This window comes from Engraulis encrasicolus, chromosome 15 (assembly GCF_034702125.1).
Source record: "Engraulis encrasicolus isolate BLACKSEA-1 chromosome 15, IST_EnEncr_1.0, whole genome shotgun sequence".
Lineage (NCBI taxonomy): Eukaryota > Metazoa > Chordata > Actinopteri > Clupeiformes > Engraulidae > Engraulis > Engraulis encrasicolus.
Window position 1 is genome coordinate 12360240 of NC_085871.1, and position 17500 is coordinate 12377739.

Sequence of the window (17500 nt, forward strand, 5' to 3'; positions counted from 1 at the left end):
AGCACACAATGAAATGGCATTCATGCCTCACCGATGCAAGGGGGCAGCTCCCAATGGTGGCCCACAGGTAATATGCATCCTGTGCGAATCGGGCTTTAGTGTTTTATCTACTCCACTGTGGGCTTCCGACTGCCAGATACAGTCCCAGGGTTGCCAGATGTGACTGATGATTTACAGCTCATTTACTGCTATGGGCATAAATCTATAGAAAAAAAAAATCCCCATCCAATACGCATTTTTACCCGCAGAAGACCTTGTAATCGTCGCTATTTATTAACATGCTTCGTGAGCACCTCAGAAGCTCCTGGAGGCCGCGGGCACCGTGTTGGAAACACCTGGTGTATGCGTACAATACTGGCAAACTAGACCTCAAATCTGGCAAAGAACACTGCAGTGCTGCCTCAGACGGCATGGACTCTATCATTCCTGATACACAGGGGTACTGTTGGGTGGGTGAGAGGTAGGGCATGTATGGTGGCAAAGACTTCAATGCTGGCAAAGTACAACGTGGTGCCAAACACAGGCTGAATGGGGATGGCGTGGGCACTGGAATTCCTAACTCACAGGGGTGCTGGGTGAGGGCAGATTTATGGGTACTGCTAATGCTGCCAAAGTCGAATTCGATGCTGGCAAATAGACCAATTTCCAGAAAAAAACCTGGATGTTACAAGTATTTTTTTAGTGAAAGTTGAGAAAATAGTTTTTTTTTTAACACAATTGATGTACCCCGAATTCAACTGGCCCTGTTCCCAAGCTGAATTTTTAAGTTCTTAACCAAGCTATGGATACAATGCTGGCAAAGAAGAGCTCAAATTCAAGCCGTGTAGCTCTCTGCAGAACTCCATTGCAGTGCCTACTAGGAGTGCTGCTCTCCCCAGCCTCACCTGCTATGGGCCTTACAGTAAGTGCTGGCATGCACTTTCAGACACCGCTCTTGTAAAACATTAAAAAGGCCTTTGGTGAAAAACCTGCGTCAGTCTACCCTGCTGTGTTTCCTCTGAGAGGGATTGAGGGTAAAATGTGTGTGTGTGTGTGTGTGTGTGTGTGTGTGTGTGTGTGTGTGTGTGTGTGTGTGTGTGTGTGTGTGTGTGTGTGTGTGTGTGTGTATGCATGTGTGTTGTACACAGTGTTGGGGGTAACGCACTACTAAGTAACGTCGTTACGTAATTTAATTACTTTTGGCAGTAACTTAGGAACGTAACGCATTACTCTTCAAATTTCAGTAACATAATTACAGTTACTGCACTGTTGTAACGGTCGTTACTCGTTATTTGAGCCTTTAAATCATCTTCAGGTTTGCTGATATTAGGCTAGTTCTAGATGCGCGAAGCTCTCTGTCTGGGCTGTTTTTTCCCCCAGCCCTTCTCGAGCTCTCGGGTGTGGGTGGTTTTTTTTCTAACATTACGCCAGGTAAAGTGAAAGTGATTCGCTGCGCAGTTAAATCGACAGTCATTCCGAGTCCACCGTTACGCAAATGCATGAATGAAACAGCTGTACCCATCGCAAATGCCATGGCCTCTGTTGTGCTCACTGATGACATATTGGTTAGATACAATGCAAAAAAAAACAGTTTGGGTAGCTCCGTCAGCAGCAGCAGCCAGCGCGAATCAAGTAGACTAATTGGGAATAATTATATTATATAATATAAATATTATATTAGGCCATTTACACAGCCGGCCTACAACCTGGGGAAGCAAGTGTATTATGAGTTGTGCCACTACACTGGTTAAAATCCCTTTTCCCGCGAAAAGTAAAGTAAAGTAATAAGTAACAAGTTACTTTTTAAATTTAGTAATAAGTAAAGTAATTCAATTACAATTGAAAGTAATGAAACTAATTACTTTAAAAAAGTAACTTACCCAACACTGGTTGTACAGTATATGTTTGAGTGTGAGTGGTGCTAGAGGATAGATGAACTCTGACATGTTTTCTATCTGCCACTCAGTTATTACGCACCAACCTACAGAACGTACCTTTATTCTTTAATACGTACATATATTCTTTAAATACATCTTTCGTCTTTTCACAGCTTTATTTGGCAGGACAGGAAAAGTGGGGACAGGAAGAAAGTAGGAGAGCAGGATGGAGTAGGCTTGGGGACATGATCGAGGCTGCATTCAAACTTGGTTAACAGTGCCCTAGCCTATGTGGCACAGCAAATCCAATGTCTAGTTACATTATTCGCAAAATGACAAAAACAAGTCGTCAGTAAAACTGCACAGTGTTACATGCAGACTTAGACAGTACATCATTGTCACTGGTGCAGATCAAATGGACTGGACAGGAAGGTAAAGGTGAAATGTGGCATTTGATATTGTGATGACCATGACGGTCGAAACAATCTTGACTACCAGCATCAATCACGTCACTCATGTGGGAGCTTTAAAGGGGTATGCCACTATTTTGGTTCTTAATACAGTTAAAATTGTTGGCCAGGGTTTAAATAGGTGGTAAAGTGTCTTATTTTTCATGTAAGCCGTTGTCTTGTTTTAAGACAAGTTAAAAGAGGGAGCATGTCGCTAAGCTAGTGAAGGTCAATGGATCCGTGTAACATGGATGCATTGACTTTCACTAGCTTAGCGACATACTGCCTCTTTTAACTTGTCTTAAAGCAAGACAACGCTTAACATGAAAAATAAGACACTTTACCACCTTTATAAACCCCAGCCAACGATTTTAACTGTATTAATCCCCAAAATAGTGGCATACCCCTTTAAAGGTAACTGAAAAGAAAATAGAAAAGAAAATAAAGGTCCGCAACACTCTTAAATGCTCCCAAAGATTTAATGGCATGACATTTCGGACTAACCGTCCTTCATCACAGTGCGACCAAGCTTTAAAGGTACACTGTGCAGGAAATGGCCAAAAAAGGTACCATGTTGCTCATTGAAACTGGGTTGCCTGTTGCCAAATTTGATCTTTTCATGAAAGGTTACTAGGTAATAAACTAATATTTTCTAGTATGGCCCAAGTGCAGTCATTTTTGCAGCTAAAAATGCCTATTACTGGACATTCAAAATGGCGGACCATTGAGAAGATTTTCATGTATGAAAAGTGCAATTTTCCCTGTCATAATGAATACTTAGAATTTGATGGTGGTGGTAAGTATTCATGAAAAAGGTAACATTAGTGAATGGGTAGCATGAATTCTGGAAATAAACAACTAAATATCTTACACAGTGCACCTTTCATTTCAGTTGTTTATTTTTTCAAAATGTATACTACCCACGCATAATTGATATTTTCAGGAATACTAAGTAACATGATAACAAGACAAGTAATCTAACAAGATGACTGGCCTGAGAACTGTATGGTACAGTACGTTTTCCAGCCAAAAATGTCAATTTCTGTTCATTAAAAAGAGATGATCCACCTATATCATATTATGGTGATAATACATGAAAAATATGACACTTATTAATGGGCATCTAAAACTCTGGAGAAGAACTGCTAAAAATGACCTAGTCTGGCTTTAACTGAGTGTGGATACTACCTCTTTTCTTGCAAACACTTTCCCTTAGGACAATTCTTTCTCTCCATGTCTCTTACATGTCCCTTGATGTTCTTTAAAGAAAGCACTTAATTATCTGTCTGCCCCAGCCCAGGACAGAATATTCTTAATTTGGGATCATTATCATTAGCAAACCTTTGTAATGATACTGTTTCATAACCGAGAAAACTTAGATGAAGGTGACATTCTAGTGGCAGTTGATATACTTTATACTTTATTTTATATGATCCAAAAACATGCTTGAAATGCGCTCAATGAGTGCAGACCTCCGCCAAGGAAGCTGTTTGACAGAACATTTTACTATGTTACACCCTAAGTTTTTTTTTCAAGTCTTTCTGCCTTGTTTTTGTAGAGTTAGAAAATGGAAATGGTGAAATGGTGCAGAACCTTTTAAGAAAAAATCCTGGATCCGGATCACCACCAAAATTCAATAATTTGTTCCTTGTGTCCTTTCCAACAACTACACAAAATTTCATCAAAATCCTAAATAACTTTTTGAATTATCCTGCTGACAAACAGACAGACAGACAGACAAACCAACGCGACCGAAAACACATCCTCCATGGTGGAGGTAATAATGAAGACCCTTTAAAACTTTACAACAAGGGCAGTGACTGTAAGCTTTAAAATCACAGTCTAGAGCCGACTGACAGAGAAATGCGATCCACCAGCGAATATATTTTTTTCACTTACTGTAGCTATAGTACAAGCACATTATGGCTTTAAAAATGTAAAACACATAGCATATGTCCTCTTGACTTTTCCATCCTTGCCCTGCAGAGTATGTGGAGTCATGTGTAGGAATATATAATTCTTTAATGTATCCTCCTTGTTCGTCTCACGCACCATATGTCACACAGACCTTTCACGAGAAGACTGGAAAAATTCCACTCTGCACATTTATTTTCACTGCAATTCTGACCATTAGACACTTATGGACTTTAAATAAGGATGTTTCCATAGAGGATTTCCTGTTTCTGAAAATGGCCGGTGCGGATACCCTACAATTTTACAGACCCTGGGCAGATAAATTAAAGTGGATTTAAAGGAATACAGAGGCACCAGTGGTGAAAATGAACCACTGTGGACTGGCTTATCGTCTTATTCCTTTGTGTAGCCATTACCGTTAGAATGTGTCACTTAGGACTATGTCATAATTTGTGAATGTGGGATACCTTAGATCAGGGGTTCCCAAACTTTACCGTGACAATGCCTCCTATAATACCGATGCATTCCAGCCAAGGCCCCCCAGACATGGGTTCTGCCGCACTATTTTCCATGCAGCCCTACTGTATGTCTGTGAGTAAGTAAAATAACAACAATGGTAGTAATGTTCAGAGATATGATATATGTAAGGGTTAACGTTCGGCGAGAGGGTCGCTACCGTGGAATAGCAGCACGACAGAGAGAATCTTTAGACCCCGACGCGGAGCGGAGGGGTCTTGTTCTCTCTGAAGTGCTGCTATTCCACAAAGCGACCGACTCGCCGAAAGTTAACCCGCTTATTATATGGATATACTTAAATGATTCACACATGGCGGGGACATTTATTTAGACCTATTTAGGCCTAATGTTAAGATTGTTGCTGCGCAAAACAAAACAGTGCCGTTGTGGAACACCGCTAGGTAACAGCTAGGTAGCCAGGACAACAGGTGTTGTCTATCACAGCAGCTGATTAGAGTGACAAAAGACCGGACCCCCTGCGGAGTGATACATTCGCTTTAGCCACTGACTTGTATACAAGCCAGTGGCTTTAGCAGTGAACGTCTTGTTGCCATTGACAGCGGTAGCCAGGACAACGGGTGCTGTCTATCACAGCAGCTGATTAGAGTCTTGTTGAAAAGTCGCTTTAGCAGTGAAAAGTCTTGTTGCCATTGACAGCGGTCTGTTATAGACCAACCCGTCCGTTATCGAAAAATAACAGACGTCCGAACGTTGGGGAGCCCCGTTGAAATGAATGGAGCATTCGACAGATGACGTCACAACCATATAATAAGAAATTATAATGCAGTTCTTAACTAAAGCAAACATTGTTTGGCTTACCTTTGTTTATTTTGGTGTACATTAATAATCAATTTTTTTTTTGCTTCGCTATACTTTTCCTACCAACCTGCCACGGCCCACCTAGCACTCCCTGGCGGGTGTCCCTGGCACCCACTTTGAAAATCACTGCCACAGACAGCTGTGTAGTGACTTCAATGTACACCACATTGGCAATAGTCAGCTTCTTGCCCTCCTCTGTGCAACCAAGTTGGAGCAGGTGTGTGTGGGTCGGGTGTGTCTTCATTGGAATATGAATTGTCTTTGTGCGTCACCTCGGTCATGTGCCTTACTTTCGGAACGACCACCTTCTCCATGTCCTCCTCCTTGAGAATGTGCCATCTACGCTTTTGGGAATAGGCATTTACTGTAGAACGTGTGCTGTATTCCCTACCTCATTACTGTGTGTGTCACCTTCTAATGAGCCTTACCTCTGCCCTTCTCTGTGCCCTCCTCTAGGTCGGAGCAGGGGTGTGTGCATGCGTGTGTGTGTGCGCGGGCCGGTGTGTGTGTCTGTCTACGCGTGTGTGCGTGCATGTGCGCATACGTGTAGGCGTTTGTAAATATGCTGTCTTGGTAGTTAGTAATATGTAGTACTATTAGTAAGACTGTGCGATAAAATGATAACCATGACTATTTGGACCAAAACTCAAATCAGATTATTTATCATGAATAATAATCATTAATCATGAATTTTGTGCAAAACGTTATTTAAAATCACAAAATGAAATATAGCCAAGAATGTATTATAGAAAGGATGAACAAACAAAAACTGAATTGTAATATTTATGTAAAAGGTAATAGCATGAAGCTTAGGCAGGGCCAACAGATTTCTGGCCAGAAACACCAGCCTGACAGCATTCACCTTTACTTTTTTTCAAGTATTTCAACTAACTGTAAACATCTATACTAATGTGGCATATATGGTTGTATAAGCCTAACAAAAAAGAATATGAGAGTGAAGTGATTGTAATATAATGAGATGTAAATTAATGGTCCGGCCATTTTTGACCGAAACACCATGAATGTAACAAGTTGGTGTATCTTCCACAATTCTTTAGGAATTTCATTGTATTTCATTTTGACCATTTGAATAGGTAAGCTGGATAATATCATGAAGTGTCATTTGTGTAATGAAAAATAGAGAAGTTATTTAAGAATGAATTTTCAAACGGTCATTTTTGACCGTAACACAACCAGAGGGTTAATCGCCAAATCACAGCCAAAATTGCCATTTTCAAATAATTTCGATGGATTCTACAGCCCTGCTGTATAGAACTATAATGCGTTACCTTGGGAATGGCCAGCTTCTCACCCTTGCCTTCCTCCAAGCCTGAGCAGATGTGTGTGCTTATAAACACGTCAACTTGATCAATAATAGGAAGTACCATGATACGGTTTCCTGTAGTGCCTTACCTTGGGAATGGCCAGCTTCTCGCCCTTCTCCGTGCCCTCCTCCGAGTCGGAGCAGGTGTTCGTGTCCCCGAAGGACACCAGGGGGCTGAGGCGCGGCCGGTGCAGCGGCTGGAAGGTGAGCTGGGTGCTGAGCAGGTTGCTGACGGCTCGCAGGGAGCTGCACGTGTTGGGGGGCAGTGAGGGGTCGGCCAGCAGGTCCGTGATCAGCCCGTGGGCCTCACCCATCACCGCGATGTCCACCGTCACCGTGGTGCCCGAGGACTGCACAGAGGACAGAGAGAGAGAGGGGGAAATTAATTTAAGTAACGTATAGATTACATTACATTACATTAGAGTGAAGTACATTACATTACATACATTACATTAATACATTGGTGACCAAGGACTGCAGATGGGACAGGGAAAGGGGAAATGGATTTGGATAACATGTAGATTACATTTAATTGGGAAATCATTGGTAAGCGGTTAGGGTGTCAGATTTGTAGCGCATAGGTTGCTGGTTCGATTCCTAACTCGCCAGGTTGGTGGGGAGAGTAATTATCAAGTGCTCTTGCCCATCCTCCACCATGAACGAAGTTCCCTGAGCATGATACTGTCTTGCCGCACTGAACCCTTGGGGCGTTGTTTGGCATAAATGCAATTTTTTGCAGTGAGCACTGTGTGGTGTGGAGTGCTGTGTCACAATGACAATGGGAGTTTCCCAGGTGGGCATTCACTTTCATTACATTAGAGTACAGCACATTACATTAAAGTACAGTAGATTACATACATTACAATACAGTGGTGCCCGAAGACTGTGGATGGGACACAGAGAGAGGGAAATCATTTTATTAATTATATTGTTAAGGGATTTATATTATGTGCATATAACCAGACTGGCATCATTGAAAGCTGTGTTTGATATGTTGCTAAATGAGAAAATGCTGTGCCCCGACCAACACCATCCCTACGCCTAACCTGTTAGCAAAGCAACATTTCTTTAGGTTTATTTTTGCAAGCAAAAACAGTGAATCAAGCAAGAAAAAAACCTGTGCCCATAACCCTAACTTGTCACAGGGCATTGTAGAACACGAGAAAACAGGCAAAAGTGTGCGCAAAGAGGTTCAAAAATCTGCGTTGCATTTACTATACACATTCTCATGATGCCATGATGACGTAACATACACACATCATATCACAGTGGGGACTGAGCACCGTGGATGGATGAGAGGAAGATGGATTTAGATTACGTGTACATTACAGTGTGCTGTTCGTTGATGCCCAAAAGTCTGTGGATGGGGAGGGAGCAAGATTTTCTATAGAGCCATTTGAGTGGAGAGAGAGAGAGAGAGAGAGAGAAAGAGAGGGAGAGAGAGAGAGAGAGAATGAATAGAGAGGTCGAATAAAGAGAGAGAGAGAGAGAGAGAGAGAGAGAGAGAGAGAGAGAGAGAGAGAGAGAGAGAGAGAATAGAGAGAATAGAGAGAGAGGGGGGAGTTAGTCCCTTGCCTTTAAAGATGGCCTCTCAACGTCATTTCATTAATATTGATGTGTTCCCCATTGTTATTGAATGTGTTACGCGTTGGTCCTGTTTTAAAAAACTTTCTGGTTGCTTTGTTTCAAGCCGTTTTTGCAAGCCAGCAATGTGGCTTGTGGAGAAACGAGAGGGTGTTCCTTGTTTCTCATGGAAAAGCGTCTCTGATTGGCTCACTCTTCCTGCTCTCGTGGAAATGCGTCTCTGATTGGCTCAGTCCTCCTGTTCTTGGATAGAATGTAATGGGAAACAGAGTCGCCACTTCTCCGGGTGGTACTGCCACAGACATCATATATGAAGACTAGATGCGCCGTCCGCGTTCCCGTCATGCAAGCCGAACGTCCGCGCATGGCGGCCATGTTAGAGCAGCCTGCTGGCTCAACCAGTTGCAGTGAGTTTTTGGTGTTGTATACTCTTCAGATGGCCATAATTCCCTCAAATTTATTTCGATTTTCGAAAGGGTTGGTTTTTTACACAGTATAAAAAAATCCAAACGAAAGTATATGTTGATACTGCATAGTGATGCATATCCACATTATTATTATATTATATTACATTATATTATAATGTTCATAGGTCTAAAATCATATATAATATAATTCAGTAGGCTTATTCAGGTAATTAAATAGACCCCATAAACAAATGCACAAAGTAATATTTTATATTTTCAGTAAAATAACAAATAAACGTTCACTTTAGTCTACATTCTACTTTGGTTTCGACAGCTCCACCTTGTGTTCAAAATGAGTCGTGACGCTAAAGCCATCCAGATAGAATTAACTTGTTGCGCTGTAGGCTAGAACTACATCTCTCTTCCAGTACGTCATCTCTGTCGTCTATAATTTGATGCAATGAATATATCCATGCCGTCAACGTAATGCACAGCAATGATTAAAATGTGTATTAGCTGTAGGTCTATCTATTTTTTGGACAAATAGGTTAAGTGGGAAGCATAGGCCTATTACTCTCCTGGGCGTTTTACACCAGTCTACACTTAAGTTTAAAGGAGCCCTACCATTTATAGACCGGTCCGAGCCGGGACATAATCGCAACGTTTTCCTGTCAAGGTTTTCTCAATGGATTCTTGTACTTTGGACCATACCGATCAAAATAAGCTTTTGCGCCGTCAAAAAAGTTGTCCGGAATCCAAGATGGCCGCCAGAAATTAAATATGGCCACCAGAATACCTAAAACCAGTCCTATGTTGGAGGAAATTGTTCAAAGATCATTTTCTTTGGCCTAAGTTGGAGATTTATGGTGACTGAAATAATATTCTGTGGCTTAGAGATCATTATCTCATTGTGCAAATCCAAGATGGCTGCCAAAAGAGGTCCCCTATACTAAACTGTCATATCTCCTGATTGAAAAGGGCTACAACCATAATTATGGGGTCTATTCATATGTTTCCATGGTCTGTGAATCCATTTCTGCATGTATTTTGTGAATCTGACCATTTGTTCAATTTTGCAAATCCAAGATGGCCGCCAAATGTGTTCCCCTCAACCACAAACTGTCTTATGTTTGGATCTAGAAGGGCCATAACTATAATTCTGGTGCTTATTCATGTTTCCAATGTCTATAAATGTATTTATGCAGGTGGGCTGCAAATTGAATCATTAAGTCTGTTAGAAAATCCAAAATGGCCGACAATTCCAGTACCTCTGCTGTGGCAAAGACTTGACACAGTATGACATTTCATTTGTAGTCTAGAAACATAGATGCATTTTACAAATATTCTGTTGCTATCAAATTATTAACCAGCATACTCTGGTCTACTCATAGGTTTCCATGGTCTATGAATCCATTTATGGCAGCATTTTGGATTGGATTCAGACTTGATAAACAGCCATTATGAAATTTTATTTGTAGGCTAGGGATATAGATGAATGAATTCAGAGGCAATTTATGAATATTCTGTGGCTATCAAATCATTTGGCATGACTGTATATTTTGTGGCATAACAAATCATAACAAATTATGTTGCCTCCGCTGTGGGGAAACTGTCAAGACTGTCAAGGTTTGATTTGATTTGTAATCTATAGGGTACAGATGAATGATTACATTTTATATGTCACACTTGTTGTTGTTTTTTCTCTCTTAAGTCTTTGAATGTTTGGAGCCAAAGTCTCTAAATTTCAGTTATGCTCAAAACAGCACTGTCTTTGGAAACTCCAAAATGTTCTGTACAAGAATATATTTTTGATAACTGAACTTTGCTGTGCATCCTAAATTAATATTTTACTGCTCAACCATGGTTTCTGAAAACAGCTTTGCATATATGGTGCATGGAGTCAACCAAAGTCTAACAACAGTCAACAGGTACTGCAGCCCAGGTACTAGATTCCAGAATCCCTCCGCATTTCTTGGTTTTTGCCATATGAACAGCTGTGAACAGTTTTCTATGAGATTTAGGTCAGGGAAATGTGCTGCCCCTCAGTTGGATGCTGTTTGTCTGGAACCATGATTTTGGTCGCTTGCTGGTGTATTTAGGGTCATTGTCTTGTTGGGCATCCACTTCAAAGGCCTTTCCTCATTAGTATAAGGAAACATTACTTCTTCCAGTATCCTGTTGTACTCAAACTGATCCATGATCCTGGTACGCAGTACACAGGACCAACATAGAACAAAAACATCCCCATCATGATACTTGCACCATTATTAGATAAGATTAGATTAGATTGTTCTTTTGAGGTCTAAGGGTCATAGACAGTTTGTCGGACATCCTGCAAACCATAGTACACAGTGAAGACGGTTAAGCATGATTGTGCAAGCATCATGACAGGGGGATTTTTTCACTCTGTGGTGTTGGTCCTATTTACCACATGCCAGGGATCATGGATCAGTTTGAGTACATCTAGACCAGCACCATGTACAAGAGCAAGTGCAAGGACAAGCACACTCTCTGTGTCTGTCACCGGTCCTTTTCCATCAGTTTTTTATTATTTCAGTTGTGCAAAATAAACTGTCATCAGGAGTTTGAGCAAACATGAGCCTCATCAACTGGTGGAACTCTTGAGCCAGGTCCAGTCATAGCTTCTGTGCCTGTGTGGATTTCCTATAGGCCTACCGCTTCAAACCATTTTCATCAACTATGTATTGAAACAACCTTCCTCCTATTTATAAACATGTGTCAATATTTCAGCGAAGCAACAGAATAAATTTTTAAGTATCCCAACGTTTCAACTCTTCACTTTACTTCAGCTGTAACGGAGGGTCTGTGGAGAGTTTAGGCTGCTCTAATATGGCCGACCTGTGCGGACGTGCTTGAAATACGCGATGACGTATCTAGTCTTCATATATGATGTCTGTGGGTACTGCACTATAGGGGCGCCAACGGAGGCGTGCATGCTCCATTCAGGGCTGTGCTCTTTCGACAGCGACCCCTAGGCGAGCTGCAGGCACGGAGCAACCAGAGTGGGCTTGCTGTATGGATGAGGCTTTGTGCTGTGTGTGTACCTGAGAGTAGCAACCAGCTGATAGCTAAGCTAAGCTAGATTTCGGGCCACCAGACGTTGCTTGTATTGAAAACAAGCAGAAAAAAATTACTCGACATGTTTTTAGAAAAATGGGTCGACATAAACCTTTGTGGGCAATGCCTTCTTTCGACGTGACGAAACACAGAAAGGCTTTCGTGATTCGCTCGTTTCTCTGCATTATTTATGTAAATTGGGAAACACCGGGAAACACAGCCAGGTGAGGTGACGCACCGCTATGAGAGCCTTGCAAGTGAGTTTAACTTGGGGTGACCGTCCGATCTTCAAAAGGAGTGAGTAAAACTGTGTTTTATCGGAAGTTGGCCTTTAACCCTGTGAAACCTGAACCATGAAAGCAATGAGAGAAAATTCTATTTTTTTGGAATTTGCTTCAATATTGGTCCCTTATAAGAAATGTAAAAAAAAAAATCAAAATTTTGTTAAGGTCACTGAGATATTTAATGCATCATATATGATGCATCAGGCTTTTAATGAATGAAAATTCCAATTTCATGACCATTGAAAAATGACTTTTAATGCATTTACAACTTTTTTTTTATTTAAAAAAGTTGTCAGACAATTTAATTTGAGGATTATCTTTAAATATTTAGTGAGATCCTGCCATTTTTTTTAAGCCTATCCTTGTTTTAGCAGGACCATATTTTACATTTCCCACAGCCTGGTTGGGTAATTTTTTAAAATCTATGTAAAAACATAGCTGATCGAATGCTCAACAACCTATTTATGAGTGTAATATAGATCATTATTCATTTTTGATGTGTAATTTGAATATATGGGTCCATTACTACAATTGGACCATTTCTCCATTCACTTCAATGCATTTTTTACGAGATCATAATTTCAACATTTTGCATTACATTTTCAAAATTGCAAGTAAAACCTGTTTCTTAAGGCAATATCTTTGTCTTGAAGTAAAACAACTTGTGTGTTTTGTTAAACGATCGTCGTGGTATGCTTTGTAAGTTTCCCTATGGAGCAAATGCATTGATGGCTGACTTCCTGCCACCGCCGGATGGTGCTTATATGTCTCATCAGTTTTAGCACGATCTCTCTGCAACACGGTGTAAAAATATAAACTCCTCCTTGCTTAATTGCACAAAGCAAGTGTTCAAATTAAAGGATGTAGAGTTATATTTCGGAAATTTGTACACAAACCTTGTGCAATTTGACGAAATCTCAGCGTCGGTCAGGGAAACCGCTTCTACCCCATTTTCCTGTTTTTCGCCGAGCTGTGGTCAACTTGTTGTCGACCGCTGCTCTCTTGTGGCGGTTTCCGCGTACTGCAGGACGTTTGGAAATGACACGCAGGATGTTTTTCAGATCGATTTTTTTTTGTGTCAGCGTGGAGAGGGCTTTGAATTTGATGAAACATATATGATGCATCCGGCGCGATAGGGTTAAGGCGACCCGGGGGCGACTCGAATGACTTTGAACTTCAACTTGATCTTCATTCCGCAATTGTTTAAAATCCAGGTGGTGTAATAAACCCAGGAACATTATATATCATTGGAAAGCTTAGAACCTCAGGAACACACCTAGCACTACTATACAGGGATTATAACATATTTCATGTGCATTATTATCAATTTATTACACAATGTCACCTTTCAAATTTGACCCCCCCAAGCACCCCCCGCCTGATGTCTCCCTACCTTCCTAGGATGAGTGGACATCGAAACATCAAGATATCCTTATCATCATGGTCTCAAAATGTCTGTTACAATCCAAGGTTTATGAAAGTGTCTTCTTTTTTTTTACTCTATTTCAACCACAAGTTGTACAACTCTACTCAAACTAAACCACTTTATTGTGGAAAAAAAGATCACATTTTTTTTTCTCAAGAATTGTGCTGTTTTTGCCTACACTTCCATATATTTCATACAAACCCCAACTCCGATGAAGTTGGGACGTTTGGTAAACAGTGAATAAAATCAAAATGCTATCATTTTCAAAACATTCAATCTATTCATTAGATGGAGAATAGTGAAAAGACAACATATTAAGTGTTAAAACCGAGAAAAAATATTGTTTTGGGGGACATATGTACTCATTTCTAATTTGATAAATCCAACACGTCTCAAAAGAGTTGGGACGGGGATCAGTGAAATTTAGTAAACATCCAAATAAGATAAAACAACAAAGAAGAACATTTCAAAATGAATTGTACTGACGGACAATATAGGTGTCCAGGTATAAGATCATCACAGAGAGGCTGAGTCACTCAGAATTAAAGTGACTCGATCGATTTTTTTTTGTGGCAGCGTGGAGAGGGCTTTGAATTTGATGAAACATATATGATGCATCCGGCGCGATAGGGTTAAGGCGACCCGGGGGCGACTCGAATGACTTTGAACTTCAACTTGATCTTCATTCCGCAATTGTTTAAAATCCAGGTGGTGTAATAAACCCAGGAACATTATATATCATTGGAAAGCTTAGAACCTCAGGAACACACCTAGCACTACTATACAGGGATTTGAACATATTTCATGTGCATTATTATCAATTTATTACACAATGTCACCTTTCAAATTTGACCCCCCCAAGCACCCCCGCCTGATGTCTCCCTACCTTCCTAGGATGAGTGGACATCCAAACATGAAGATATCCTTATCATCATGGTCTCAAAATGTCTGCTACAATCCAAGGTTTATGAAAGTGTATTCTTTTTTTTTTTACTCTATTTCAACACTTCCATATATTTCATACAAACCCCAACTCCGATGAAGTTGGGACGTTTGGTAAACAGTGAATAAAATCAAAATGCTATCATTTTCAAAACATTCAATCTATTCATTAGATGGAGAATAGTGAAAAGACAACATATTAAGTGTTAAAACCGAGAAAAAATATTGTTTTGGGGGACATATGTACTCATTTCTAATTTGATAAATCCAACACGTCTCAAAAGAGTTGGGACGGGGATCAGTGAAATTTAGTAAACATCCAAATAAGATAAAACAACAAAGAAGAACATTTCAAAATGAATTGTACTGACGGACAATATAGGTGTCCAGGTATAAGATCATCACAGAGAGGCTGAGTCACTCAGAATTAAAGTGACTCGATCGATTTTTTTTTGTGGCAGCGTGGAGAGGGCTTTGAATTTGATGAAACATATATGATGCATCCGGCGCGATAGGGTTAAGGCGACCCGGGGGCGACTCGAATGACTTTGAACTTCAACTTGATCTTCATTCCGCAATTGTTTAAAATCCAGGTGGTGTAATAAACCCAGGAACATTATATATCATTGGAAAGCTTAGAACCTCAGGAACACACCTAGCACTACTATACAGGGATTATAACATATTTCATGTGCATTATTATCAATTTATTACACAATGTCACCCCCCTAAGCACCCCCCGCCTGATGTCTCCCTACCTTCCTAGGATGAGTGGACATCGAAACATCAAGATATCCTTATCATCATGGTCTCAAAATGTCTGTTACAATCCAAGGTTTATGAAAGTGTCTTCTTTTTTTTTACTCTATTTCAACCACAAGTTGTACAACTCTACTCAAACTAAACCACTTTATTCTGGAAAAAAACGATCACATTTTTTTTCTCAAGGATTGTGCTGTTTTTGCCTCCACTTCCATATATTTCATACAAACCCCAACTCCGATGAAGTTGGGGACGTTTGGTAAACAGTGAATAAAATCAAAATGCTATCATTTTCAAAACATTCAATCTATTCATTAGATGGAGAATAGTGAAAAGACAACATATTAAGTGTTAAAACCGAGAAAAAAATATTGTTTTGGGGGACATATGTACTCATTTCTAATTTGATAAATCCAACACGTCTCAAAAGAGTTGGGACGGGGATCAGTGAAATTTAGTAAACATCCAAATAAGATAAAACAACAAAGAAGAACATTTCAAAATGAATTGTACTGACGGACAATATAGGTGTCCAGGTATAAGATCATCACAGAGAGGCTGAGTCACTCAGAATTAAAGATGCAAAGGGAATAATTACCATAGTTATTACATACATTTTTGAATTCCCTTTGATTTACCACGATTGAGTGTATATAAGACATATTTTTGTTAATAAAATCATTGTATAGGTTCATGACATCATGAAATATATATTGGCTGTAGTCTCACTCTAATTCCTGGAGTGCTAGAGCTATTGAAAATTGACCATATTAAGAATGCTTAATGCATGAAAATGACACAGGGGTTTAACATTCTCCTAAGCACCTGAGCTCACTTGAAATAGACCCAGAAGACATGGGAAACTGTCCTTTGCTTACAGAAGTCAGCAGAAGTTGTAGAAGTCCATTCTTTTTGACAATAATAGAGCATTGCACATCCTGTGCTACAGTGAAAATGGACCATCCAACTTGTGTTAGTGCTAGCTTCAAAAGTCAGCCTCCATGATGGCATGCGGATGCAGTAGTGCATTGGTTAAGATGTTCTCACTCATCTGTAGAGTTAAATACAGTGCTGAATGGTATAAATGGGTTTTAAACAGCATGAAAAGCCACTCATGCATTATATTTTGAAGGGAGATCTTCGATTACTGCCACATAGTAAGGTCAAATTGCATTCTCTACTATGTTTTAACAGTTTGGCTCCATCATAAGGACCAGCATGTGATAAAATGGTGGGTTTTTGGTCAAGACCTGTCACACTGTAAGCACTACAGAAAGGAAAACATTGCAAAACATGACAAGGAATACACCCACCATTTAAGCTGGTGAAATCATGTCCAAGATAGGAATTAACACTGTTTTTTATATAAAATCATCTCATCGGTTAATGTATTTAACTTATAAGTGTTGTCTTTTGTTTTGTTTTTAGTCTTCCTCGACATTTGCTGCCATTTATTGTCCCCGTCCCAACTCTTTTGAGACGTGTTGGATTTCTCAAATTAGAAATGAGTACATATGTCCCCCAAAACAATATTTTTTCTCGGTTTTAACACTTAATATGTTGTCTTTTCACTATTCTCCATCTAATGAATAGATTGAGTGTTTTGAAAATGATAGCATTTTGATTTTATTCACTGTTTACCAAACGTCCCAACTTCATCGGAGTTGGGGTTAGTATGATCAGACCCCAGACCCTGCTGATTACATGGTCACCACTGGAGTGGCTCTGTGACATTCCTACCCTGAAAGACAAGCCTTAGAAGAGAGGTAGGCAGGTCCTGTTTTACGCAGCTTTGTGTTGGCTCATTTGCTTTGAATGACTGCAGCTCACTCAAAGCAAGAGCTAGAAACTCCATTCAAAGACTGGATGATAGTCTAGAGACCAGGTTTTCAAATGAGTCATATAGCTCTTCTGTGTTACACCCAGGGACAGAGGAATCTCAAATCTGCTCAAGAATGCCCCTTTCTTCCCATGTTTTTACTGTACATAGTGTACAGTACCGTACAGTACTGTACAGTAACATCTCTGTAATACTACCCAAAAGGCATATCCAACTAAGTCCGATGACTGTAGAACACCTCAAGGGGTAAGCTTTCATTTGAGACCATCATGAGGCTTCTAGCTCAAACTGATCTTGAA

At 40.2% G+C, this 17500-nt stretch overlaps 1 protein-coding gene across 1 annotated transcript in view; it reads right to left on the reverse strand.

Annotated features, from left to right (window-relative positions):
• Nucleotides 1-17500, reverse strand: part of pde3a (phosphodiesterase 3A, cGMP-inhibited) — a 171002-nt gene that overhangs the window by 43588 nt on the left and 109914 nt on the right. The window contains exon 3 of the mRNA XM_063218164.1: nt 6968-7228. Coding sequence (XP_063074234.1) covers nt 6968-7228 — 261 coding nt within the window. The remainder of the gene's footprint in view (nt 1-6967; nt 7229-17500) is intronic.